This window comes from Elephas maximus, chromosome 3 (assembly GCF_024166365.1).
Source record: "Elephas maximus indicus isolate mEleMax1 chromosome 3, mEleMax1 primary haplotype, whole genome shotgun sequence".
Lineage (NCBI taxonomy): Eukaryota > Metazoa > Chordata > Mammalia > Proboscidea > Elephantidae > Elephas > Elephas maximus.
In genome coordinates, this window is record NC_064821.1 from 157,740,993 (window position 1) to 157,768,285 (window position 27,293).

Below are 27,293 nucleotides of genomic sequence, written 5' to 3' on the forward strand. Positions count from 1 at the left end.
ACTCACAGCAACCCTATAGGACAGAGTAGAACTGCTCCATAGAGTTTCCAAGGAGTGCCTGGGGGATTCTAACTGCTGACCTTTTGGTTAGCAGCCGCAGCACTTAACCACTATGCCACCAGGCTTTCCGTGTCTAGTATAGTGTCTGGCAATTAATTAACATTCAAATGTTTAATTAATTAGAGAAAACAAACATTGGTAAGAAGAAACCAAAGAGATTATAAAACAAGGCCTAATTGCTTTAAATGAACTGAAGGCCCCTGCTGGGACAAATTACATCCATGGTACTGAGCGAATTTAGAGTTGCCGCTTTTAAGGAACAGTCGGGAGGAGCAATAATTTAGTGTTTACCATACGCCAGGAGTTGTGCTAAGGGTTTTACATGCATAACTTCAGATGTGTTAGAAGCCCAGAGCTGGCAAATGTGGCTTCTATCCATAGATCTTAGTGTAATTGCTCAGGCCAATCTACCTGATAGCTCTGAAAATGGCTTTTTTTCTCTCTCTATGGTTGTCTTCCACATTGCCCACATACTGTATGTGTGTTTTAAGATTATAGCTCAACAAAATAAAGAAAAGGCATTGAGTTTTAAAAATGGAATGAAATGCCTTGGAAGAGCTTTCTAATTGCCAGCCATGTTCAAACAGTCTTGGCTGAGTTCTTGTGGGAACTGATGCATGTGACAGATGATTAATCTAGTTGATTTAAGGTTGTTTCTACTGTAGAGACTTGATGAGGGGAGAATGTAGTGATGGATCTAAGACAGGATCTGCAAACTTTAAAAAATATGTCACACTCTTTCTGGTGTATTCTGGGTGGTAGGAATAGAGGGGGAGTTTCAGTACAAGAATCTATAATTTATCTACTATAATGAATGCATACAGGTACTGTATTTTTCCTCCCACCCCCCCAGGTCTTTTGAGGAAGACTCTTCTCCAGGGTCATGGTCTTTTCATGGTGCTCTCGATATATGACTCCAGCAGAAAGATGGTTTCATCCACTTGGATCTCGCTGGCATCCAACCTGGGTAAAAAAAGTGGAAGTGGTTGCCAGGGACTGACTTTGTTAGCATATGTAAGATTAGAGGTTGGGGTAGGTGTGGCCATGGGGAATTGCTTGGTTACCCTTGAGAGATGTGGAAAGTAGGAGAGCCAGTAGGTCATTCTCCCATTTACTGAGCATCTCTTATGTGCCAGACATGATGGAAACTGCTGAGGATTAAAAAGTGAAATTTCCTGAGTGAAATTAGTCATTCGCTAAAGGACAAATATCATATAAGACCACTATTATAAGAACTCAAGAAAAGGTTTAAACACAGAAGAAAACATTCTTTGATGGTTACAAGGGAGGGGAGAGAGGGAGACGGGAATTCACTAACTAGAGAGTAGACAGGAATCATCTTAGGTGAAGGCAAGGACAACACACAATACAGGGGAAGTTAGCACAACTAGACTTCACCAAAAGCTAAGAAGTTTCCTGAAAACAATCAAACACTTTGAGGGACAGAGTGGCTGGGGTCTGGGGACCATGGTTTTGGGGGATATCTAGGTCAACTGGCATAACAAAGTTTATTAAGAAAATGTTCTGCCTCCCACTTTGGTGAGTGGTGTCTGGGGTCTTAAAAGCTTGTGAGCCGCCATCTAAGATGCATCAATTGGTCCTAACCCACCTGGAGCAAAGGAGAATGAAGAAATCAAAGATACAAGGAAAATATTAGCCCAAGAGACAAAAAGGGCCACATAAAGCAGAGACTCCCTCAGCCTGAGCCCAGAAAAACTAGATGGTGCCCAGATACCATTAATGACCACCCTGATGGGAAACACAACAAAGAGTCTGTGATGGAGCAGGAGAAAAGGGTGCAGCAGAACTCAAATTCACGTAAGAAGACCAGACTTAATGGTCTGACTGAGACTGGAGGAACTCCTGAAGCCATGGCCCCTGGATGCTCTGTTAACCCAGAACTGAAGCCATTCTTGAAGCCTACTCTTTAGACAAAGATTAAACAGGACTATAAAACATAAAATAATGCTCATGAAGAGTGTGCTTTAGTTCAAGCTGATACACGAGACCAAATAGGCGGCTTCTGTCCGGAGGCAGGATGAGAAGGCAGGAAGAGACAGGAATTGACTGAATGGACACAAGACACCCGGAGTAGAAAGGGGGAGGCTGCTGACACATAGTGGGGATTGTAACTAATGTCACATAACAATATATGTATAGGTTTTTGTATGAGAAATTGACTTGGGCTGTAAACTTTCACCTCAAGCACAATTAAAAAAAAAAAGGATATAGCCTCTGTCTTGGGGGAATTTACAGTCTAACTTCCAGCCAGAAGAAAGAATAGCACATGCAAAGGCCTAAGTATAAAAAGACCTAGGATGTTTTAAAATAGTGAGGAGCCAGGAGTAGTTGAGGCTTCAGATGAGTGGATTAGGAATAGAAGCGAACTTCCTCAACCAGATAAAGGCCATCTATGAAAAACCCATAGCTAATATCGCACTTAACAATGAAAGACTGAAAACTTTCCCCCTAAGATCAGGAACAAGACAAGGATGTCTGCTCTCACACTTTTTCAACATTATAGGAGAGGTTCTAGCCAGGGCTATTAAGCAAGAAGAAGAACTAAAAGGCATCCAGATTGGAAAGGAAGAAGTAAAACTATACCTATTTGCAGATATGATCTTGCATATAAAAAATGCTAAACAATTAGAGCTAATAAATTAGTTCAGCAAGGTTGTCAGATACAAGATCAATATACAAAAATCAAGTGCATTTTTATACAATAGCAATGAATGATCGCAAAATGAAATTAAGAATACACTACAACAGAGTCAAAAAGAAGGAACAGATTTAACGAAAGTACAAAGACTTGTATATTGAAAACTATAAAACATTACTGAAACAAAGAACACTTAAGTAAATGGAAAGACATCCCATATTCATGGATTGGAAGATTTAATATTGTTAAGATAGCAATACTCCCCAACTTGTTCTACAGATTCAATATAGTCCCCATTACAGCGAGTGGTGAGGACTGAAAGGGACTGAGAATAGAAAGATAGGCTGCTATAAAATTGTGAAAGGCCCTGCATGTCATGCCAAGTAGTCTGGTCTTCATAGTATAAATTTAAGGAGTCAGTAAGGCATTTAAAGTAAGAGAGTGGCATTATCAATCCTTTTTAAGATAACAATTGGGAGCATTCTAAGACATGTTTGGACGGGAGACCAAGGTCTAGGAATTGTGAAGGTCTAGAAAAGAGGTGACAAAAGGCCTTCATGGAACCAAGATGAAGGGCCAGATGTGACACGTTACTGAAGTAAAATCATCAGGACCTGGTGAACAAGAGTGCATGTGGTGAGGGAGGAGAAGCTGAGGAGATCTTCAGAGTTTGTAGCTTACATGGATGATAATTCTGTTAATTGAACTGGAGAAGAAGATAGTGAGTTTAGGTTTGCTCATGTTAATTTGGAGGGGTTATAGAGTATCGAGATGGATCTGCCTGGAAGGTATTTGAAACATAGGCGAGAAGTTCATGATGCTTACTTGTTGACATTACGTTTCAGGGTCTCTAGCTGTTGGCGTTCAGGGGCTGTGATCATCTCCTCTATTTCTTGTAGTTGTTCCTCTTCTGCGCCAGTAGCCTGCATAGATGCAATGATGGCTTCTACTCTCTGAGACTTCTCTAGTAGACGTCTGTCAGACAAACACAATTCTGAGGCGTGTGACCAACCCTTGGGGATTCTCTAACCCTTTAGTCCTGGGCCATAACTCCCACTTTACCATGTTCTTGGTCAAAGTGGATAATGTCACCCTCTAAGGACTTTTTCTACACATTTATTGGAAATATGACTTCACTCCTGAAACTCTGATTGCTTCTCATTTGCAATTAAAATGTTGCGTCAGCTTGTACATTTCTTGAATTTAATCTACAAAATTATTTCATTGGGGGTATATTAGAAAAGTATAGACTAATGCGAGTGTCACGGATTGAATTATGTCCCCCCAAAAATGTGTATATCACCTTGGTTAGGCCACGATTCCCAGTACTGTGTGGCTGTCTTTCATTTTGTGATTGTAATTTTATGTTGAGAGGATTAGGGTGGGATTGTAACACCACCCTTACTCAGGTCACCTCCCTGATCCAAGGTAAAGGGAGTTTCCCTGGGGTGTGGCCTGCACCACCTTTTATCTCTCAAGAGATAAAAGGACAGGGAAGCAAGCAGAGACTTGGGGACCTCATACCACCAAGAAAGCAGCACCAGGAACAGAGTGCGTCCTTTGGACATGGGGTCCCTGAGCCTAAGAAGTGTCTCGACCAGGGGAAGATTGAGGACAAGGACCTTCCTCCAGAGCTAACAGAGAGACAAAGCCTTCCCCTGGAGCTGATGCCCTGAATTTGGACTTGTAACCTACCAGTCTGTGAGAAAATAAATTTCTCTTTGTTAAAGCCATCCTCTTGTGGTATTTCTGTTATGGCAGCACTAGATGACTAAGACGGCATGATTTATGCCAACTCAATCCAATGATTCAATGCAACCAATACTATATCTATTGGCTTCCATTTTTATAGGAAATTTTCCCTCCAGCCTTTGACCTTGAAAAACAGAAATGACTCACAGAAAATGTTACTCACTTGTTCTCTTTGGTTTCAAATTGCCTTCTTTCTATCAAGTTGGCTATGCTCTGAAGGAAGAGAAGACAAGAAATGCATATAGTTCTTTTTAAGCAGCTCAGGTAAAATAAGTAAAAGGGGAATGAGGGTGGGGGACTTGTTTGTGTGGAGGGGATGGGGAGAAGGTCCAGATGGGGTTACCTTGTAGCACCTGTGCAGTAACATTCGAGCAGCTGACAGGATGTTCACAGTATATAAATAGAAGGTCCTGGATGGGGCATGGTCTGGCGTTTTGGGAATTTCCTATTTATCCACAGAAAGAAAAATAAGAGAAACTATATTGTTCTTCAGGACTGGCAAAGCAAACACCTGTCCCATTTGGAGCTACTCAGCCCTCTCTTTCACTAGTACTTTCCTTTCCCCCAGTCATTATAGCACCTGTGCTTATGACACAGTCAATCACATGGAGAGTTGGGCTGCTCTTTCTTCTCCACTTGACTGTCAGCATCCTGAGTGGCAAAGAAAGGGAAGGCAACTAACTTTTACTGAGCAACTCTATGTACTAAGCAGACCGTATTTTTTACAACAAACTTTACTATTATTCTGTATTATCTTTTTACAACGAACCTTATTACCACCATCCACTATTATGTTATAAATGGGAAATATGAAGGTAGGTAACTTGCTCAAGGTAACTGGGTAAGAGGCAGAGCTGTCATTCTGACTCCAAAGCCCATTCTATGTCCTCATAGTGTCTATTACATAGCTCTGCAGACAGTGAAGTCTCAGTAGAGGATATAGACAGATTTAATCTATAATAGATTTAAAACTTGATGAAAGGACAGAAATGACAACGGACAAAAGGCAGGTTGATTTGGGGGTGATTTCTTGGCTATGCCACTTTCTTTCTAGGTTGGTTAAAGCTCCATAATTTATCCGACAAGCGCTTGCTATGTCTTTGGTAATCATTTTTCTGTTTGAGAGCTGGATCTAGGATTTGCTTGGGAGTTCAGGATGTTGGTCTCAAGAGTTTCTCTCACCCTAGACCAGCTCTGCTGGCTAGTGGTTATTATACCACTGGTTACCTGGAGTGATATGAAATTTTCTGAGAGCATCTTATATAGCATATCCTTTGCCTCCTTTGCTGGAATCATTGCAAAGTCTTCTACCTGCTTCTGTTCCAGGTGTTTCTTCTGCAAAACTAGCCGGAATATTCTAGCACAGCGAGACCCAAAGCTGGAAAGGAGTAAAGAGAGCAATGGCATGGCAACACAAAAGATTAATTTTAGCACGCAGTCACAGACAGTAGTTGCCCCTATTCCCCATGTGGACGTGGGACCAGCAACCAGAATTCTTTTCACAGCTCCAGAGGGTTGGTGATGGTACTGCTAGTTTTTAAGTAGTCACCAATTGTTGACTCACTTGAATGCCTCGGTTCCTGCATTTATAAGCAAATGTTTTAGGGAGGTTGGTCAATTGACATAATTGGGAATTAATTAAGCAGTTGGGTATTTAAGGTAAAGAGTAGTAGTAGATGGGATTCATAGTAGTCCAGTAGAAAAATGGGGCAACGTGTACCAAGGTGTGCTTATATTGATTGCCTACACGATGATCAAATTACTTGTTCAAATGGGGCCTGGAAAGGAAGTGTATGACCCCAATCCCAATCAAGGTAACCCCCTTACCGCTCCTGTACGACGGACTCCAGAGTGGCTGTGGCCAGGGATGCTAGAGCCTTATGGAGGTCTTCATATAGAGGATTAAGGTCACTCAGTAATGCTTTAGCCTGGTCACTGTGATCTTAGCTTTATTCCAAAGTCTCTAATTTATAATTAAATGTTAAATGCTATTTTGTTTTGATACTGGTCTCATTTATGATATCTAAGTATTTTTAAACCTTAATTAACTAGGATATTTAAGTAAGGATTTTGGTTAACCAAAATTTTAGTGAGTTAGAAATCCTTCTTCTTTATCATCAATGTATTTAGTTCAGTTCTCTGACTTACTTAGTGTACTAAACATTACCAAATCTTTCGTTTATAAATTACAACTCTGCTTCCTAGTTTATGCTGCCAGACTGTCAGGAAATAACTGGTAAGGATACTGATGACATACATTCCTCCACCACTGTCGCCAGACTTTCCAACAAACTCTAGCTGTTGAAAAAAAGAGACAGTGTGTTAACTGAATGGAAAGTCCAGTGGTTCTGTTTCCAAAAGAGCAAATCTGGCCAGGAGTCTTCAGCAGGCAGCCCTACTATCAAGTGATGGTGGAGAAATGGTCTGAGCTGACTAGGGGGAGAATGAGGCTACACAAAAATGCTATCAGGCATCACTGGCAGAAATAAATCACAAACAAAGCAGAAGAATGAAAGAAAAACAAAACAAAAAACAGACTTACTGGATCATCTGCCAGCAGAGTGAGATACTGATCAAGAACTTGTTTAGAGATGTTATAGCCAACAGGTAGGGATCTGAAGATCTACAAAGCAAAAAAGAGACACTGCAAATGGGTTTAGAATCTTAGAATTGTTAGCGTTACTGAAATAAACATGTTTTAATTTTAAATATCATAAGTAAAAAAATGCTGTATTGTTTGTCAGAGTAAAAAACTAGAAACAATCCAAATGTTGTAATAAGAACATTATTATAATAAAGTACAGCATGGCCATTAAATGGAATACTACCAAAAAAAAAAAACAAACCCATTGCTGTTGGCTCAATTCCGACTCACAGTGACCCTATAGGACAGAGTAGAACTGCTCCATAAGGGTTTCCAAGGAGCACCTGGTGGATTCGAACTGCTGACCTCTTGGTTAGCAGCCATAGCTCTTAACCACTGCGCCACCAGAGTTTCCAGTGAAATACAATGCAGTCTTTATAAAGTATAAGAGATCTATAAATACTGACATGAAAAGATGTTTTACATGCAACATTGAGACAAGTGATAGAACAGAATGTAGAGTATGAACAAAGCAAACTATAGAACTGTGTGTATTTTCTTTTGGTTAAAAAAATACACAAATACACATACGTCCATGTATGTATTAGATCACGTATTGGAAAAGGCCTGAATGAAGAAATGTACTAAACTCTTTGGGGCTGGGATTATGCAAAACTATATACACATTTTAATTGTGATGTAAGTTATATACAAAAAGAAGTACGTATGTTAAGGGTTCAGTTTGATGAGTGTTGACAATTGTACGTACCTGTGTAATTACCACTCAAAACAAGATATAGAACATTTTCACCATTCCTCAAAGTTTGGGGAACTAAAACTTTTTAAAAATTATACATTTCTATGCTGTTTGAATATAGGTTATGTAATTACTTTTGTCATTAGAAAAATGTATTTATAATTTTTACTACAGAATAAGTTGAGAAAATTAAAAATAAACTACATAAAATAAAAATACAGTAAATAGATATAATTTAAATATAATTATGAAAGTAACAAAAATATAAAAACATTTGAAATACTAAATGTTAATATTTTAAGTAGATATGTTAAAAACAAATAAAAGTATACAAATGTAATATATTGAAAATAAATTCACAGGGCCAAATAAGACCCTGAACTCTATGGGGTCACAGGGAATAGCAACGCTCTCAGATTCCAAACAGAAGATTCTTAGAACAATTAGGAACAGTTTGTACTAAAGAATAGCTGCTTTTACTAAGTGAATGGTTCAAGTTTTTAAAAGCTGAATTCCAAGAGACTGAACATTTCAGTGCTCACCACTTGAAGATAACCCCTGACCCACTTCAAATGACAAAAATCTTCTTTTGTTCAGGTTTAGACTTAAACCTCAACCTCACCCCAGGCTCTGTGGGTGATACTTATAGTATCTGAGGATCTTTCAGAAAGTTAACATAAGAACAAGAAACTCACCTCATTGGAAGACAATGGCTGGGTGAAGGGGGCACAGGAGGGAGTGGTAATCTCACTCATCCGGAGCATGGTCCGCACGATCTCACTGCTCGTCTGGGTTGGAAAAGTAAACTGGAATTCAGAATCCACTCTGCTGCCCCAGCTCTGGCTATATGCCAATGGCTATATTTGACAAGTAAGTGAATGTCCTTGATGACTACTGACCCACCCAGTTAGATGTTACCTGGTCCATCCTGTTGGCAACTGCACTCACGATTGTTTGGTCACGGAAGTGCTGGTGGAATCTATCTAGGTTGGCTTGCCAATAAATCCCATCATCTGGAATGGGCTGAGGAGAAGTAGAGGTTCAGAGTGAAATATTTAGATAAAGTGAAGAGTTTTCCGGTGAGGAGCTTAGATTTAACTGTTCACCATTTCTTTTCTAACACAGTACCAACTAAACTGATTGGAGAAGAGTTATTCAATCATATTAGTGCCTTGACAAATTCATGGTCCCTAACATCAAACAGGTTCTCTAAACTCACTTCCAGTCTTTGTCTCCTTATTTTAACTCTTCTCCACCACCCTCAAATCTCCCACCTGACTCCTCCCATCTCACTTTCAGATGACCTTGCTTTTCTTATTTGAGAGAAAACAGAAGCCATTAGGCCAGAAATCACTCAACTTCGTGCACATATCCCCACTGAGTTTTTTTTTTAATAGTTTATTATTTTTGTTGTTGAAAATATACACAGAGCATATAACAATTCAATTTTTACATGTACAATTCAGTGACACCGATTACATTCGCGTTGTGCAACCATTCATTCTCACCATCCTTTTCTGAATTGTTCCTCCTCCATTAACATAAACTCACTGCCCCCAAGCTTCCTATCTAACCTTTTGTTTTGCTGTTGTCAGTTTGATCTCACATAGACAGTTCTTTAAAAGAGCACAATGATCAAGGCAGACATTTTTTACAATTAAAGCTAAACTATTGTTTGGTTTAAAGAAGGCTCCAGGGGATATTTTTTGGTTTAAGGTTTAAAAATTATCTCAGAGCAATAGGCCAGGGTTCATCCAGCCTCCATGGCTCCATAAAGTCTGGGTTTCATAAGACAGATATACATATTTTAATTTGTATGTGTACCGATGTTTATCACAGTGGAAAAATGTTCCTCCTCTTATCTAAGGTTAATGCCTATAAATATTCTAGATCTCACTCTCTTCTGCCTTCTCAGGGACCCAGCTCAACCTTCTCTCCTCTCTAAATCTTTCCCACCAGCCTTTACCTTGTCCGAATCTCTCCTACCCCCTAAAAAAATTCTCATTCAACCCTATGCCTCCCCTCCTTTTCCTTTCATCCATAGTCAATCTTAAAGAGTTGGCCATCCCAGTTGTATTCCCATCCACAGGTTTACTCAACCCACTTCCACCACTGTACTGAAATGCCAAGGTCCACCTAAGGACTTATTTGACCTTTCTGAAGCCTTTGACACAGTTGGATATTTTCTCCTCGAAACTCCACGTGGTCCCTTGGATTTCATAGCACTATTCTTTGTTGGTGCTTCTCCTTTCTGGCTACTTTTCCTCTTCCTGATCCCACCTGTAACTACCAGTGCTCCTCAGGGTTCTGCCCACAGGTGTCTTTTCTTTTTACTCTATACTCTACTTGGGTAATTTCATCTGCTCTCAAGACTTTAACTATTGCTAAGCTTCCTAATCTATTTCCTAATCCTAGAGCTCCAGATGCACAGATCCAGCTGCCTACTGGACACTTCTACCTATTCCCCAAAATGGCTCTGTTTTCTAAGTTTTCAGTGAACTATATTAAACCCAACTCAATTTTTTTTTAATAATACTTTATTGTGATTTACGCAAAAGTTCACACAGCAAATTAGGTTCCCATTTAAAGGTTTTTATACAAGTTGTTCCATGACATTGGTTACAATTTTCACAATGTGTCAGCATTCTCATTATTTCCATTCTGTTTGTTCTGTTTCCATTGATCTAGGTTCCCTTCCCCTCCTTGCCTTCTTATCTTTGCCTGTGGGTAAACGTTGACCATTTGGTCTCATATAGTTGATTGTTTAAGGGAGCACATTACTCACAGGTGATATTGTTTATTTTAAGCCAATCTATTATTTGGCTGAAAGGTGACCTCCAAAAATGGTTTCATTTCCAAGGTTCAAAGATTATCTTAGGGTGACAGTCTCAGGGGTTCCTCTAGTCTATTGGGCCAGTAGGTCTGATATTTTTTAGGAATTTGAATTTTGTTCTACATTTTTCTCCCATTCTTTCCAGGGCTTTTTATTGTGTCCCTGGCCAGAACAGTTGGTAGTGGAAGACGGGCACCATCTAGTTCTTTCAGTTTCAAGTTAGAGATTTTCTTCAATCTCTTTTGTTCCATATGACTGAAGACCTATAGTTATATTTTAGATGGTCTCTTGCAAGCTTTTAAGACCTCAGATGCTACTCACCAAACTAGGGTGTAGAACATTACAAACTATGTTATGCCAACTGACTAAGTTGTCCCCCGAGTCAACCCAATTTCTTAACCTAGAAACTTGGGTATCATCCACAACCCCTTGTTCTTCCTCGTTTATCATCTAGTTAACAAGACCTAAACATTCTCTGTATTTATCAGGTGTCTATTTTTTTTTTAAATGCCGACTGTCATTATCTTATTTTAGGCTCTAATCATAGCTCATCTAGATTAATACAATAGTTCCCCTAACCGGTTTTCTTTTTTATTTGTAATATAGCAGACATCATAAGGGGTAACTGGCTTTTCTGCTTTTAATCTTGTTCCTTTTATATCCTTCTCATTTCTCACACAGCAGCATGTTTTTACTTTTTGGAGTCACAGTTCTCTTCAAGAATCTGAAGAAAACTATGGAGTGCTCTGCAGAAGAATGCACATATATATACAAGTAGAGGTAGATTCTCCGAAATCCATCAGCGGAGTGCCACAAGTTATGAGCTGCTGTATCATAGTAATCTTTCTAAAATATAAATCTGGTCAGTTCACTCCCCTGTTTACAATCCATCAATAGTGAATAAGAGTGAGAGTGGAAAGAGTACAGATTTCGAAAAGATCACATAAGGCTTAGTAGTCCATAGTAAAGGGCTTGGACTTCTTCTAAGATTAACTGAAAACTATTAGACGAGTCTAAGCATTAATGTGTTTGGATTTTTTTAAAACAACTTAGAAAGTCATTTTGGCTGTTAAGTAGTAAGAATCCGGGTAAGGAGATTATTTAGGAGAGTGTTGGTGAAGTCTTGACAAGAGATGATAGTGACTTGGACTAGGTCAATAGCAGTGGAAAAGGTGAGAAGTGGTTGGATTTGAGGGAATTTTAGAAACAGAGCTGACAGGTTTTACCACTAGATTGGATGGCTCCTAGGTTTTGGCTGAAGTCAATAGTGGTATCCTTTACTAAGAAGTGGCAAGCTTAAGAGGGAACAAATATCTGCAGAGAAATCAACTATTCTGTTTTGGCCATGTTAATTTCGAAATACTTACTAGACATCCTTATAGGGATGCTGAGAAGGCATTTGGATATAAATCCTAGGCCTAGGTATATATTTCTAGAGTCATTTCTCACCATTGGCCTCCACGGGTCTCTATGTTCTGGCTATACTAAACAACTTAAGTTTTTTCCAGGCCCTCTTTTTGCATAAATGTTACTTCTGTTCAATGAATGAAGTTACGCCTTAAAAATAAATAAGAGTGTTCATTCTACATTAGTCTATTCCTGGCCAATATTTAATGAAGTTCATAATCCTACTAGTTCTCAGCTCAGGAACTTTTAGGCTGTCTTGGGGCTTGTTATCTGGGTGCTCTTCCTGGCCTGTCTCAGGGTGAGGACTCCCCATCAAGCAGCCCCATTACCTCTTTGTTCTCTGTGGTATGTTTTAGTCTCTTGGCCTTCGGCTCCCCAGCAGCATCTTCCTCAGATGATCTCCTCCTTTTACCTTTTCCTTCCAAATAAAACAGAACAGTTAGGCTACATCTCACGTGATGACAAGAAATGACCAAACATAAGAACCAGTGTCTCTTCATCCTAAGCTGCCTCTAGGTTAGAGTTGCTTAGGAGGCTGAGGAACTATAAGAAACGCAAGTAAATGATGAAGGCATCTGAAACTCAACATGTTCAAAAAGAAATTCATAATCTTTCTCCTTCACACTGGTCTTCCTCCAATGTTTCCTTTCACAGCGAATGGCATACATCCTCCCACACATGCAAGTCAGATGCCTAGATGATATTCTTAATACCTCTGCCTCCATCACCCCTTCTATATTTAGTTTTCACTGTTCTGTCCACATTTACCATTGTCCCATCCTCCCATCCTTTCTGTACACAGTAACATCTTTTAAAAATGTAAATTAGATCATGTCACTTCCCTGCTTAAAATTCTAAAGTGGTTATTCCTTGCTTTTAGGATAAAGAACAGATGCTCTGTACAGTGCTGCTTGATCTGGCCCCTGCCTATCTCTCTAACCTTACGTCTCTCTTGCCTTTGCACATCATGCTTTAGTGACACTGACCTTCTTACGGTTCCTCAAACATCCTATTTTTTTTCTCCCTACATGCTATTCCCTTTGCCAAAAATGCTTACCTTTGTACCCCTCCATGCTCCCTCATTGGTTGGCTCCTACTTCAGCTTCAAATCTTAGCTGTGATGTCATTTTCTCAAAGAAGGATGTGCCCTAAGCCCTCAGTCCCTGTTATATATTATAAAAGTATAACACTCTATAGTTTTCCTTCACAGTATTTATCACAGTTTGTTATTCTATATTTACGTGATTATTTGATTAATGCACATCTCCTATACTAAAGTCCCGTAACAGCAGGGGTCACGCTGGTTTTTTCATTATTATATACCACAACTTCTGCACATACCAATCACTTGATGAATACTCGATTCATGCATTCATTTAAAAATGACGAAGAGTCCACAGTTAGGACAAATCACAATTTGAAAAGTCAAAATTCCTTACCTATCAAGCTCAGTTTAGGAACTAGGTACATGTCCTTTTCATTAATGACAAGAGTGGGAGCAGGTGGCGGTGGCCCAGGGTCTGAATTCTCAGTGGCAGGTACCAAGGGACAGCGCTGCACAAAGTGTGTGTCTGCCAGTCGCACAAAAGTGTTTGATACCTCAGCATAATCCATGGTCTTGCCATCTGTACAACAGGAGCAAAGGGGCAGATTAGACGGTCTAAGATAGCTAAGGGTCTGCTCCTGCAGCCCCATAATCTAAGCTTTGGCTAGCAGCTGTGGATACAGTACTGACCCTCCATTGTCTCTGTGAGCCGGTCTGCCACTTTCTTCACGACAGCTGACATTGTCATTTTGCCATTCAACAGCAGCTCCTCAACAATTAGCTCTCCAGTGTCACTGTACAGCGTTTTGGAAGTATAGATGTACCGGGGATACCTCAGCATTCGTAATACCCGGCTGCACTGGGCTTCATACTCCACCACACCACGTTTGTGTACTTGGTATGTCACCAGGTTATGTTGGATAAGGACACAAAGGGCTTTTTTAACCTAGGTAGAACCCAAAGAAAGAGAGACCTGAAGACATAGCTCAATATTGCTGGCAATTTTTGTCCAACGGTTTTCTAAGCACCAGGAGATAGCTGGAGAGGAATCTCTGTGCTGCTTCTCTCTCCCCTGGAGTAGTTAATAAGAACCACATGTCAATGGAAGAAATCTGGACAATTCCTTCCTGATGCTTCTATTCCCTCTGATTCTTTCAAAGTACAATTTGCTCTCTCTCTCTCATTCCTTAAAGGTAGTACTGAGATTAATAGAATCATAGTAAACAAATGAGGCATGGAATGGGAAGAGGAATGACTTGCCTAAGAAGCCACAATGAACTAGGAACATTTTGAAAAGCAGGACCTTGGGGCTTAAGTCCCATTCTCTTTCCCCCAAACAACATGGTTCTGATTCTAGGGCAGGTTTCCTCCCTTTTCCATTTTCTTGGGTGGGCAGTAACAATATTTAAAGGTAGGTGACAGAAGTGTACATTAATGCTATTTAAACATACCTGATCCAGTGATGTTCCTGTGTCATGGGCAATTACTCTTAGTGGTTGGCTACCAGTTCTGATTAGGTGGACTCCAATTTTTTCTACGATCTCTCCAAAATGCTCTTGCAGCAACAAAGAACACAGCTTAATTTCTGCTTGGGTCATTGTACTTGAGGGGCTTCAGAGCTAGGAAAAAAAGTATATGATGGGAAATTTTGCTTTTATGTTGCGTGTAGAGCGTGTTTACTGTAGACTTGCTGAGTATAAATTCACGTACTCTTTCTGGAGGGTGATGTAGCAATATATTTCAAAAGTCTTAAAATCTTGCACACTTTTGGCCCAGCAATTTCATTGTGAGTACTCTGTCCCCAGGAAATAATAAAAACACGTCACTGTAGTTCTCGTTAAAATACTAGAAACAATCTAGTATCCTAGCAATAAGGACTCAGTTCAATAAATTATGGTATCTCCATACGATAGAATACTATACCCACATTTAAAACGACATATAGTATGTATGTGTTAACAAAAAAGTTGTTCATAATGTATTAAGTGAAAAAAGCAAGTTACAAAGCAAAACGTGGAGTAAAATTGAATTATTGTAAAAACAAACAAAAAACACGTATGCATAGAAAACAAGGCTAGAATGTGTACAGCATCAAATTTATCTTTATGAGATTATGTACGATGAAAAATTTTTTTTTAAGTTTGGCTGTAGATGGTTTTGTGATCTGTCACAGACCTTAGATTCTATTGCTTGGAAGAAGTGAGTGTTCACAGCCCACTAGGAGTGACCAGGCAGTGTCAGTCCCAGTTGGTTAAGGAAAATGAAATTAGGAGGTAGAGCTTCTTAACAGGACAGGGTCCTTCAAACAGGAGATGAAGTATGCTGTTTACAGGGCAGTATTTAATTATGAAATTTCTACTCCTTGACAAAATAGACACAAACCAAAATGGACATAGCTAATTATACGATTAAACCACTTGCACTGGAGTCATTCTGGCTCATGGCAACCCCACGTGTGTTAGGGTAGAACCGCGCTCCGTAGGGTTTTCAACGGCTGATTTTTCGAAGTGGATCACCAGGCCTTTCTAAGGAAATGCCTCTGGGTGGATTCGAATCTTCAACCTTAATGCTTAACTGTTTGCAAAACCCAGGTACTCTTTTTAGGGTTACTTCCTTATGATCACAAACCCAACCAAAACCCACTGCCGTCGGGTCGATTCCGACTCATAGCGACCCTATAAGACAGAGTAGAACCGCCCCATAGAGTTTCCAAGGAGTGCCTGGCGGATTCGAACTGCCGACCTTTTGGTTAGCAGCCGTACCACTTAACCACTACGCCACCAGAGTTTCCTTTTGATCACAAGCTGCTACGAAATACTGGTTGATTCGTGTAGTCCTCCCAACCCCTCAGAATCCAAGTGTTTGTCTCCCAGCCTCAGCGTCGCCAGAGACCTATTTCACCCATCCACATGTCTTTGGAAAAGCATCCCCAGGCCCTTAGCCATCCTCGAAGAGGATTCCTAAGGAGCTTGGCTCCAGCATCTCCACTCCCTTCACGCAGGTTCGCGTTCCGAACTTGGTCTCTTGATCCAGAGCCAAGGCCGCTTCGTTCATACGGCATTTCCCACTAACCTCAGGGTCAATGCAATCCGGGGGCTCCAAACCTAACACCTCGAGTTCATCCCAACGACTTCGCGCGGCTCCCACTAGCCTCCCGGGCAGAGGGAGAGCCCACAGCCCTTTCTCGCAAGAAGACCAACACCCCGGAGAACCAGGAAGCGGTAAAATTGGGGGCCGCTCTACCCCAGAGTTTCAGTGGTTTCCGAGACGCTCTTTCTTTCTTCTCGCTGGAAGGTTGGAGGACCGACGAGGGGCTGTTTGAGGACCCGGCGGGGCGGGCCGCGGCTGGGGGACTCTCTTGCGCCTTTTTGGTGCTGGGGGCGGGCCGCGGGGTCGCGGGCCGCGCCGGCGCCGTCTGGCTGAGCCCAGCGGACTCACGTGACCGACGCGGACTCGGGAGCCGCGGGTCGCACAGAGGAGGCAGCGGTGGCAGCGGCAGCGGCAGCGGAGGCGGCGGCCGTAGCTGGCTAGCAGCGGCCTGGCGAGGGACCGGCCGGCTGCCGTGTCCGCCAGCCGCGGCGGAGGAGGAAAATGGCGGAGGCCTCGGCGGCCGGGACTGCTGTAGCCGCGCACCGGTTTTTCTGCCACTTTTGCAAGGGCGAGGTTAGCCCGAAACTACCGGTAAGAACGCGGTGTCCTCTGCGCTCGGGCACCTGCATGGATTCCTCCTCCCGATAGCCCGGAAACAGGTCTTAAGCTTCCTGCACTGCCCTGATTCCGCTGACTCGGTCCCCGAATACCTGCTGCCCACCGTCTCCGGTCGTTTGTCCCAAGCCCCGGGCGCCGCGGCCCGTATTTTTCTCCTCGGATGCTCCATTTGCCCCTTATTCCATTTCCTGTCTTTACCTGACCCCCTCCTCTTTTTGTCTTCCTTAGCAGCTTCTCCTCTGACAACTCTTCTCCCAATTTTCTTGCACTCTTCATCTTGTCTCCTTCCCACGATGACCTCTCTTCCTCCCCCACCCCATTCTCCTTTGCGCTTTTGCTTCTCACCTTCCCCTATTTCCTTCTCCACTTTTCAGCAGCTCCCTCCTCCCCCTTGTCCCTTCTCCTCCTCGGTGAAGTTGAATAGCGGATTGCTGATGATTGTCACTATTCGGTTGTCTCTAAGGAAGGAAGGAAGAAAGCACGGAAAGGGAGTATTGGAAAGTAAACATAGGGAGAAGAGGGCGATTTTGCTATTCAGTGGTTTCCAGGGTTTTTGCGAAAGTGAAAACAGCAGTGAACTAATGACTTGCAGACTTCCTGAGCTCCCTATCACTTTGGAAGAGAATGGCTTAAGGAAGGAGGCGGAACATATTGTTTCAACTTGGTTTATTTTAGTTGTGATGTTGCCAGTGTCACCTTCCTCACCCACTTCCCTTACTTAAAAAGAAAAAAGATTTAGGACAAAATGTTGGGGACTGCATCCTCTGATACAAAATTGGTTTCACCAGTTTCTGCCAGACTGTTAGCCTCCTAGAGAGGTAGTTCACTGGTTTTGAGGAAAACGCTTTTGCGGCATGCTAATCAGCTCCAGCACCCCAAACCTGAAGCTGTTTTGGGTTGGGTATAGCTGCTGGGGGGAGACCCACCAGGGCGAATGTTAGTTCTACACTTGACCAGCTGTTTTTAGAATTACTTATGGTTGTTCCTTTCCTTAAAAGTCTTTAGGTTTAGTGTTAAGACAGGGTAGCTACGCAAGATAACCTGTGTATTATCTCAGATGCAATCTATGAGAAAGCCTACTGAAGTGTGTCTGCGCGTCTTCTTCTTTCATAGAAACACAAATGGAGTCCAGTGAATAAGCGCCTAAAGGATATTTCTTGCCTTTTCATCTGAAAGTTGTGCTTTTTAAGGCTTTTCCAGCGTTTTTCTTTTCTATCTGCCTACCCCCAATTTCATAGTCATAATTTCATCTAAATGCTACTTAGGTTTGGTTTCTGATTTGGCTGTATGTGTGTGTGTGTGTTTGCTATATTTTAGTGCTGGCAAGAGCAGGTGCCTTGTTTTTTCCCAGCAGACATCAAGAGTTCCCAGAACTCTCACTGAGGGGGTCTGAATGCAGCTAGTAGTGAATAGTGACATGTTGTTGAATGTGATGCCTTATTGAACACTGCAGTCTGAAGCTCTTCTGATCTTTGAGACACTGCTGGTCCTTGCTTTTAAGAATGAGAAAACTTAGTCCAAACCTCCACAATTTAGTATATCTTTTCGTCTTACCACCTGAAGTCCTCACTTCAAAATGCCCTCGGAAAAGTATAACTTGAAAGGCTTTTTAGGTGTTTTTCTAAGCCTTAGAAGCCTGAAGGAGAATTTTTGATATTTCCAAAGTCTGGTTTATTATCTGTCTTGCCCTATTTATAAATTGAAGCCTGACATGGTTAAATATAACTGAATACTTTTTATGTGCATAGAAGGCTCTACTGGATGTTTTGGAGGTGATATGGAAGACTATATGGTCCCTGCCCTTAAAGACCTCCCAATCTTGTTGAGAAGACAAGACAAACATGAGAAAAATAATGTGAGGTGAATGACAATGGATAGTTTGTGAGAGAGCAGGGTGTGGGACAAAGAACTAAGTTTGACCTTTTGTATCTGGTTCTGAAAATAGCCTGAGCAGTTAAGGTGCTCTTTGCCTTTCTAAAATAGCCAGGCAAGTAGGGGCTGTACAGGCCCCATATCTAGCAAACCAAACTGACTTCAAGAAGGGAGGGGGAAGTGATGCAGTCATGCGTATTCGTTGAGGTCCCAATGACTAAGGTACTCTGGGCCTTGAAATCCCTTTTCGGGGGGCTTCCAGGATCAGTCGGAACATCCACGCAGGGGAGAGGGTGAGTGAGGTTTGTGCCTGGGGACAGTGGATCTTGTCTGATGTGTCTCTTTGCTTGTATCCTTTCTGGTTATAATAAATGGGTAGCTGTAAGTATAGGTAATGTTGTCATTGTTGTTAGGAGCTGTCCAGTAGATTCCAAGTCATAGTGTCCCCATGTGCTATAGAGCAAAACACTGCCAAGTCCTGTGCCATCCTCACAATTGTTGCTCTTGGAGCCCGTTGCTGTAGCCACTGAGTCAATCCGTCTTTTAGAGGGTCTTTCTCTTTTTCACTGACCCTCTTCTTTACCAAGCATGATGTCCTTCTCCAGGGACTGATCCCTCCTGATAACATGTCCAGAGTACCTGAGACAGGTCTTGCCATCCTTGCTTCTGAGGAGTATTCTGGCTGTATTTCTTCCAAGACAGATTTATTTGTTCTTCTGGCAATCCATGGTATATTCAATACTCTTTATGAACACCATAAGTATAGGTAATAAAATAGTCTCTGCAAATTTTGTGGGTTCGAACTGCTGACTTTTGCTAGCAGCTGAACGCTTTAACCACTGGACCACCAGGGCTGCTCGCTATGCATTAGGCATGCGGTGTTTGCTGAACTGGATGAATGTCATGAGAAACCTGGGTGTCTCTCTGAGGATAGCCAGATGCTGCTTATCTTATCATGAATAAAATATTTCTTTGTTATGACTGAATTTGCATCTCAAGAGGGTACTGACTTTTTGTGTGTTAGTTGGATGACAAGGTCACCCATGGCTTTAGGCCTCTCAGAACAACAACTGAAACTAAACCCACAGCCTTCAGGTCGATTTCAACTTACAGTGACCCTATAGGACAGAGTAAAACTGCCCAATCAGGTTTCCAAGGAAGCAAACTGCCACATCGTTTTCCCGTGGTTCGTAGCCGAGCGCTTTAACCACTGCACCACCAGGGCTCCTTTTCTCAGAACACCAGAGGCTGGGTATTTACATTAACTTTCAATGAACTACTGCTAGGAAGTTTTCTTCACCCAATCAGTGAGAAGGACTGCTTCACAGCTGTTTTATCTTTTACTGTTTATCCACCAACAGAGCCATGTTCAGTGGGGCTAGGTTGAAAGGTTTTCCACTATTCCCTTATTTTCTCTTCCCAATCTTTGGATACAGCACTTCTTGATATATTTGGAAGTGTGTGCAGACAGTAGCAGTAGCAGTAGCTTACCCAAGGTTCAACTCAGAAACTAAGTTTTAGTTTATTGTTTTTCTTGTCAGTTCTGCTACTCTGAAAGATTCATGGACCCAGCTAACTTTAGTGTCTGTGTTAAGAGAAATAGTTTTGGCTATAACTTTTGAGAGCTTGGAGCATGCGTAATGCTGTGTAGGTTAAACTACATGTAGGTTGAGTTTATTTGATTTGATGAAATAATATTCCTTACTGCTAATCCTAAGGAGCCCTGGTGGTGCAGTGGTTAAGTGCTCAACTGCGAACCTAAAGGTTAGCGGTTCAAACCCACCAGCTGCTCCTCGGGTGGAAGATTCCCTCCCCCTCAGAAAAACAAACCTATTGCCATCGAGTGGATTCCCACTCCTAGCGACCCTACAGGACAGAGTAGAATTGCCCCATAGGGTTTCCAAGGAGCACCTGGTGGATTCGATCTGCCGACCTTTCGGTTAGACCCTGTAGCTCTTAACCACTACACCACCAGGATTTCTTCCGTAAAGATTACAGCCTTGGAAACCCTATGGGGCAGTTCTACTCTCTCCAGTAGGGTCACTGTGAGTCAGAATTGGGTTATGGGTATTGCTAATTCTGATCTAGCAATTTTGGCTTTGTATGTCTGGTTTGGATCCTCCCACATAATAGGACACAAGATTCATTTAGAAAGAAGTTATAAGGAGAACTCGTGAAGGGCATTAAAAAAAAAAATTGTGCTTATTTTATTGTGAGAATATGCACAGCAAAACGTACACCAATTCAACAGTTCTACATGTAACATTCAGTGACGCTGATTATGTTCTCTGAGTTGAGTAACCACTCTCACTCTCCTTTTCTGAGTCGTCACTTCCTTATTAACATAAAATCACTGCCCCTAAGGTTCCTGTCTAATCTTTTGAGTTGCTCTGGTCAGTTTGGTCTTATGTAGATAGTTCTTAAAAGAGCGTAATGCTTTAGGAGAACGTTTTTTTACTAGTTAAGCTAAAGTGGTGTTTGGTTTTAAGACTTCAGGGAATGTTTTTGGTTTAAGGTTTAAACAAAGGGGGTTTTAAAATGAAAATACACTTAGTGATACTGTTATCTGTTAAGCTTCAAAAAAGTCTCCATTCTAGAAGTCAGTATTGATATAAGCATTTTCTTATTTAAAAATTTTTTTTTTTCTGCTTAAAGTGAAAATAATTTTAGTAAAGTTAAATGGGTACTAAACTTGAATTTTAAAGTGAGATAGTCTGAAGCCTCAGGGCTTTAAGTTTATGTATAATGGGTAAAATGACATGTGTGTTTTTGGTCATCAGATGATAGAATAAAATACTAAGAAGGCCAAGACTAATGGAGTTACCACGTAGATTTAGGGATGACTGGAAGCCCTGGTGGTATAGTGGTTAAGTGCTACGGCTGCTAACCAAGAGGTGAGCAGTTCGAATCCGCCAGGTGCTTCTTGGAAAGCCTGTGGGGCAGTTCTACTCTGTCCTACAGGGTCGCTATGAGTCGGAATCAACTCGACGGCAGCGGGTTTGTTTTTTTCTTTTGTTTGGTAAGGTGTTATTCCATCCCTACACTCTACACCCCCTCCCCCCCGCCGCTATTTTAAATCAAGGTCAGGTAGCACTACCTGATGAAATCGAATCTGGTAGCTCTATCATTATATAAAACCAAAAAACTAAACCCACTGCCGTCGAGTTGATTCCGACCCATAGCGACCCTATAGGACAGAGTGGAACTGCCGCACAGAGTTTCCAAGGAGCGCCTGGCAGATTTGAACTGCCGGCCTCTTGGTTAGCAGCTGTAGCACTTAACCACTATGCCACCAGTTTCCCTATCATTATATAAAAATATAGGTGAGATAAATCATATGCAGAGTAACCTACTGTCTTAGTCATCTAGTGCTGCCATGACAGAAATACCACAAGTAGATGGCTTTAACAAAGAGAAATTTATTCTCTCATAGTCTAGTAGGCTGGAAGTCCAAATTCAGGGTGTCATCTCCAGGGGAAGGCTTTGGCTGTGGAAGAAGGTCCTTGTCATCAATTTTCCCCTGGACTAGGAGCTTCTCAGAGCAGGAACCACAGGTCCAAAGGACTCACTCTGTTCCTGGCGCTGCCTTCTTGGTAATGTGAGGTCCCCATGTCCCTTTGCTCACTTCTCTCTTTTATGTCTTGAAAGAGATTGATTTAAGACACAACTTAATCTTGTAGATTGAATCCTGCCTCATTAACATAATTACCACTAATCTCCCTTTATTAGCATCATAGAGGTAGGATTTACTACATGTAGGAAAATCAGATCAGGTGACAAAATGGTGGACAATCACATAATACTGGGAATCATGGCCTAGCCAAGTTGACACATTTTTGGGGGACACGGTTCAATCCATAACATTTGCTTTTGGTTTTCATGAAACTAGGGTGACTCTTAAGTGTTCATGAGGATTAGGGAAAAAACAGTTGCCATTGAGTAGATTCTGACTCATGGTGTCCTCATGTGTGTCAGAGTAAACTGTGCGCTGTAGGGTTTTCTTTTTCAGTTTTATTTATTTTATTGTTGCTGAGAATATATGTAGCAAAACATACATACGCATGTTTTGAATGTAAAACTGAGTGATGTTGATTACATTCTTTGAGTTGTACAGCCATTCTCACTCTCCTTTTCTGAGTTTTTCCTCCCTCATTAACATAAACTCATTGCCCTGTAAGGTTCCTATCTAATCTTTCCACTTGCAGTTGTCAGTTTGATCCCATATAGATAGTTTTTAAAAGAGCATAATGCTCAAGGCAGACTTTTTTTTTTTACTAATTCAGTTTTAAGATGACTTCAGGGGATATTTTTGATTTAAGGTTTAAAGGTTATCTTAGGGCAGTAGTTTCAGGGGAATTTCCATCCTCCATGGCTCTAGAAATCCTAGAGTACATCAGAATTTGAAATTCTGTTCTATATTTCCCCCTTTTGATCAGGATTCTTCTGTGGAACCTTTGATCAAAATGTTCGGTAATGGTAGCCAGGCACCATCCAGTTCCTCTGGCCTCATGGCAAAGGAGGCAGTTTGTACATGGAGGCAGTTAGTCACATATTCCATATGCTCCTCCTATTCCTGACTCTCCTTTTTCCTCTGTAGCTCCAGGTGAATAAAGACCAATTGTTGTGTCTTAGATGTTGGCTTACAAGTTTTTAAGATGCTAGGTACTATGCAATGATCTAGAAGATAGAACAGAAACACTAAACATCTTATTAGGCCAATTAACTGGGATGCCCCATGAAACCATGGCGTTGAATCTCCAAACCAGGGAACCAAATCCCATGAGGTGTTTGGTTGTACATAAGCAACCTGAGTAGTTACTCTTTTTGTATGTGTGTCACTGTTGTAAATGTATCTATCATACAACTTTTGCCAATTCATCTTTTACAGGTGTACAACTTATTAACAGTGGTTACAATAATCAGCTGTGTAACCCTACCCTTAGTGAGATTTTTCCATTACCATTAACCTCTCTCTTCCATCTCCCTCCTGCCCCTGGTAACCGTTAATAAACTTTGGTCTCTATACATTTGCTTTCTCTTGTCTTTTTATATAGTGAGGTAACACTATATTTGTCCTTTTGTAATTGGCTTATTTCACTCAGCATAATGTCTTCAGGTTCTATCCATATTGTAACATATGAAAACTTCGTTTCTCCTACTGGCTGATAGTATTCCATTGTATGTATGTACCATATTTTGTTTATCCATTCATCTGTGGATGGGCATTTAGGTTGTTTCCACCTTTTGGCTATTGCAAATAGTGCTGCAATGAAAAAAGTATTTTTGAGTCTCTGCTTTCACGTTTTTTGGGTATATTATAAAATATATAGAATATTAAAAATAGAACTACTATATGATGCAGCAGTTCCACTCCTAGATATTTACTGTGTATACCTAGGAGTTCTGTTTTTAGTTTTTTGAGGAGCCGCCCCTTTGTTGTACCATTCCATAATGGCTGTACCATTTTGCATTCCCACCAGCAATGGATAAGGGTTCCACTTTCCCTACATCCTTGCCAACATTTGTTGTTTTCTTTCTTTTTTAATTTTAGCTATCCTAAACCAAAATCCATTGCCACTGAGTCGATTCCGACTCATGGTGACCCTGTAGTGAGAGTGAAGTGGTATTGCATTGTGATTTTGATTTGCGTCTCCCTGACGGCTAATGACGCTAAACCATGTTTTCATGTGTTTGGTGGCCATTTGAACATCCTCTTTGGTGAAATAGCTATTCAAGTCCTTTGTTCACTTTAGGTTGGCTTGTCTTTTTGTTGTTGTCAAAGTTTTATATATATTTTGGTTATTAGATTTTTGTTGGATGTATGGTTTCTGAAGATATTCTTCCAGTCGTTTGCTTGCCTTTTCACTTTTTTGGTAAAGTCTTTTTTTTTTTTTTTTTAATAATTTTTATTGTGCTTTAAGTGAAAGTTTACAAATCAAGTCAGTCTTTCCCATATAAACTTATATACACCTTACTACATGCTCCCACTTACTCTCCCCCTAATGAGTTAGCCCACTCCCTCCTTCTAGTCTCTCCTTTCGTGACCGTTTTCCCAATTTCTAACGCCCTCTACCCTCCCATCTCCCCTCTAGAGAGGAGATGCCAACATAGTCTCAAGTGTCTACCTGATACAAGTAGCTCACTCCTCATCAGCATCTCTCTCCACCCATTGTCCAGTCCAATCCATGTCTGATGAGTAGTCTTTGGGAATGGTTCCTGTCCTGGGTCAACAGAAGGTTTGGGGACCATGACCGCCGGGATTTTTCTAGCCTCAGTTAGACCATTAAGTCTGGTCTTTTTATGAGAATTTGGGGTCTGCATCCCACTGGTCTCCTGCTCCCTCAGGGGTTCTCTGTTGTGCTCCCTGTCAGGGCAGTCATCAGTTGTGGCCGGGCACCATCTAGTTCTTCTGGTCTCAGGATGATGTAAGTCTCTAGTTCATGTGGCCCTTTCTGTCTCTTGGGCTCATACTTACCTTGTGACCTTGGTGTTCTTCATTCTCCTTTGATCCAGGTGGGTTGAGACCAATTGATGCATCTTAGATGGCCGCTTGTTAGCATTTAAGACCCCAGACGCCATACTTCAAAGTGGGATGCAGAGTGTTTTCTTAATAGAATTCATTTTGCCAATTGACTTAGATGTCCCCTGAAGCCATAGTCTCCAAACCCCAACCCTTGCTCCACTGACCTTCGAAGCGTTCCGTTTATTGAGGAAGCTTTGCTGCCCAGTCCAGTTGAGCTGACCTTCCCTGTATTGAGTGTTGGTAAAGTCTTTTGATGAAGAAAAGTTTTTAATTTTTATGAGGTTCCTTTTGTTTTGTCTTTTGCTGTTTGTGCTTTTGTTATTTCCATAGGGTTTTCAATTTTTTCAGAAGTAGATTGCCAGGCGTTTCTCCTTAGATGCCTCTGGGTGGACTCGAACCTCTGACCTTTCTCAGTTAGCAATTGTGTTAACTGCACCACCCAGAGACTCCGTGGGGATTAAGGTATCTCCCAAATCCAGACAAGAGACCAGTTTAATTAAGGACTGCCAGTGTATTGCTCACCTCTGAGGCTTTGCTTGAAAGAGCTAGCAGTCTTCTTTCCCTTTCACGTCTCCTCATCATATCACCTTCTTTGATCTAATAAAATGTCATCATTATCACTAAGTGATTTTCTTTCGTTTGGCCTGTCACCAGGCAGTGCACAAAGTGTTAATCATTGTGCTTTATTTGTAATGGTGCTAGTACAGGAATACTTTTTGACCAACCCATGACTAGCTAAGTAGTAGATTTCTTGAAAGACTTTGTGACCCTTAAAACTCTAAGCTCACTGACCACGCTTTTTAAATTTCGTGATTTAGGAAGATCCCAGAGAGGTGTCTAAGTAATGCTAGTAGAGTGGCTAAACTCGGGGAAGCAATTTAGTGATTTGAACTGGGTTTGGGAGCTTATGGTTAGTATATTATCATAAACTCTTGGTGACATACCTGCTGAAAAATCTGCTTGATTATTTAGTGTGTATTTGGTGCTGTATAGCAGTTTCTTATTAAGTATTTCTTGAATGAATAAGTGATATCATGAGTTGAACACTGAGTTATACTTAAAAAGTAGTTATTTTAATGTTTTGAAATATTCATCGGAAAAACTAGAGATATACAAAATGCAGGTGCTGCCATGTGAATTTTGAACGTACCTTATCAGTTAGTATATTCCCTGTAAGCATCTAGGAATAAGAAATGCATATTCTCATGGACAGAAAGCTAGTTCTAGCCTTGAAATTCTACTAATAAATACACATATATATATTGGGGAACTCTGTGGGACTTTTCAGTATGAGGAACAACAAAATCTTAAAATTAAACTCACTACAGATGAAATTCCTTGTGTGTTTTTGGTAAGTACCGACTGGATGCTAGCACTTCATGTTTCTTTATGTTTAGTTGGCTTTTTATGACTTTCACTTACGTTGAGAGAGAGGATGCTAAATTCTTTCAGACAGCCATTTTATAAGATAAAGAAGGAGGGTATGGGTTCATCTTGTTCTCTACAGTCAAATTAGAAGAGGTCTAAGAATCAGATGCCTGTGAATGCTGGCTTCTTTTTCGTCTGTCCACAGCTTAATAGTGAGAAATAAAGGAGATAGTGTAGAGCAGTGGTTCTCAATCTGGGCCCATTTTGCTCCCCGGGGAGCATTTGGCAATGTCAGTAGGTATTTTTGGTTGTCACAATTTAGGAGGGGCTGGTACTGTCATCAGTGTGTAGAGCCCGGATGTGCTGCTAAACATGCTGCACGGGTCAGCTCTCTCCAGCAAAGAATTAACTGGCCCAAACTGTCAAGAGTTCTGAGACTGAGAAAACCTGGTGTAGAGAGATAAAGGGATAGTTGTTCTCTTCTTGTGTCACTGATGCTTAAGGTTTTGTTCTTGTGTAGCTTTGATTTTTAATTTTAGGATCCTGATGAGAGTTTTCAATAAGATAATTGAGACCATATGATTTTAACCGAGGCCCTGATGGAAGGGACTGTTTAGAACAGAGACTAGGGCTCAGTAGTTGTGGCTGCTATTCCGTCATAGCGTTATCTGTTGGGGTCACTTTCCTTGTGGTTACTGAGAGCAGAGCAGTTGGATCGCTCCTCT

General features: G+C 41.2%; 2 protein-coding genes across 4 annotated transcripts in view; one reads left to right on the top strand and one right to left on the bottom strand.

Annotated features, from left to right (window-relative positions):
• Positions 1-494: 494 nt before the first annotated feature.
• On the bottom strand, positions 495-16,259 carry POLR3C (RNA polymerase III subunit C). 2 transcript variants are annotated; one of them, XM_049879888.1, is made up of 16 exons: positions 16,170-16,250; positions 14,808-14,892; positions 14,549-14,716; positions 13,788-14,043; positions 13,492-13,677; positions 12,382-12,470; positions 8,731-8,835; positions 8,508-8,600; positions 7,014-7,094; positions 6,718-6,769; positions 6,299-6,359; positions 5,699-5,849; positions 4,815-4,916; positions 4,635-4,684; positions 3,545-3,694; positions 495-1,023 (listed from the first exon to the last, which is right to left on the bottom strand). In XM_049879888.1, the coding sequence occupies exons 3-16, from the start codon at positions 14,693-14,695 to the stop codon at positions 942-944; spliced, it is 1,605 nt and encodes a 534-aa protein (XP_049735845.1). In that variant the 5' UTR covers positions 14,696-14,716; positions 14,808-14,892; positions 16,170-16,250; the 3' UTR covers positions 495-941. The 2 variants fall into 2 exon arrangements, with proteins under 2 accessions (XP_049735845.1, XP_049735844.1); XM_049879887.1 differs by lacking the exon at positions 14,808-14,892 and having other exon boundaries at positions 500-1,023; positions 16,170-16,259.
• Positions 16,260-16,688: 429 nt separating this feature from the next.
• Positions 16,689-27,293, top strand: part of RNF115 (ring finger protein 115) — a 67,387-nt gene continuing 56,782 nt past the window's right edge. The window contains exon 1 of one of the 2 annotated variants that reach the window (XM_049879900.1): positions 16,689-16,778. In XM_049879900.1, coding sequence (XP_049735857.1) covers positions 16,689-16,778 — 90 coding nt within the window. The remainder of the gene's footprint in view (positions 16,779-27,293) is intronic. The other variant, XM_049879901.1, reaches the window with a different exon arrangement.

Excerpts from the sequence above, each read along its gene's own strand:
- POLR3C (XM_049879888.1), bottom strand. The coding sequence starts at position 14,695 with ATGACCCAAGCAGAAATTAAGCTGTGTTCTTTGTTGCTGCAAGAGCAT. Across the intron at positions 13,678-13,787 it reads GCTCACAGAGACAATGGAGG|ATGGCAAGACCATGGATTAT; the intron begins GTCAGTACTGTA and ends CCTGTTGTACAG. Across the intron at positions 6,360-6,717 it reads TGGAGGAATGTATGTCATCA|ACCTCCATAAGGCTCTAGCA; the intron begins GTATCCTTACCA and ends CTCTATATGAAG.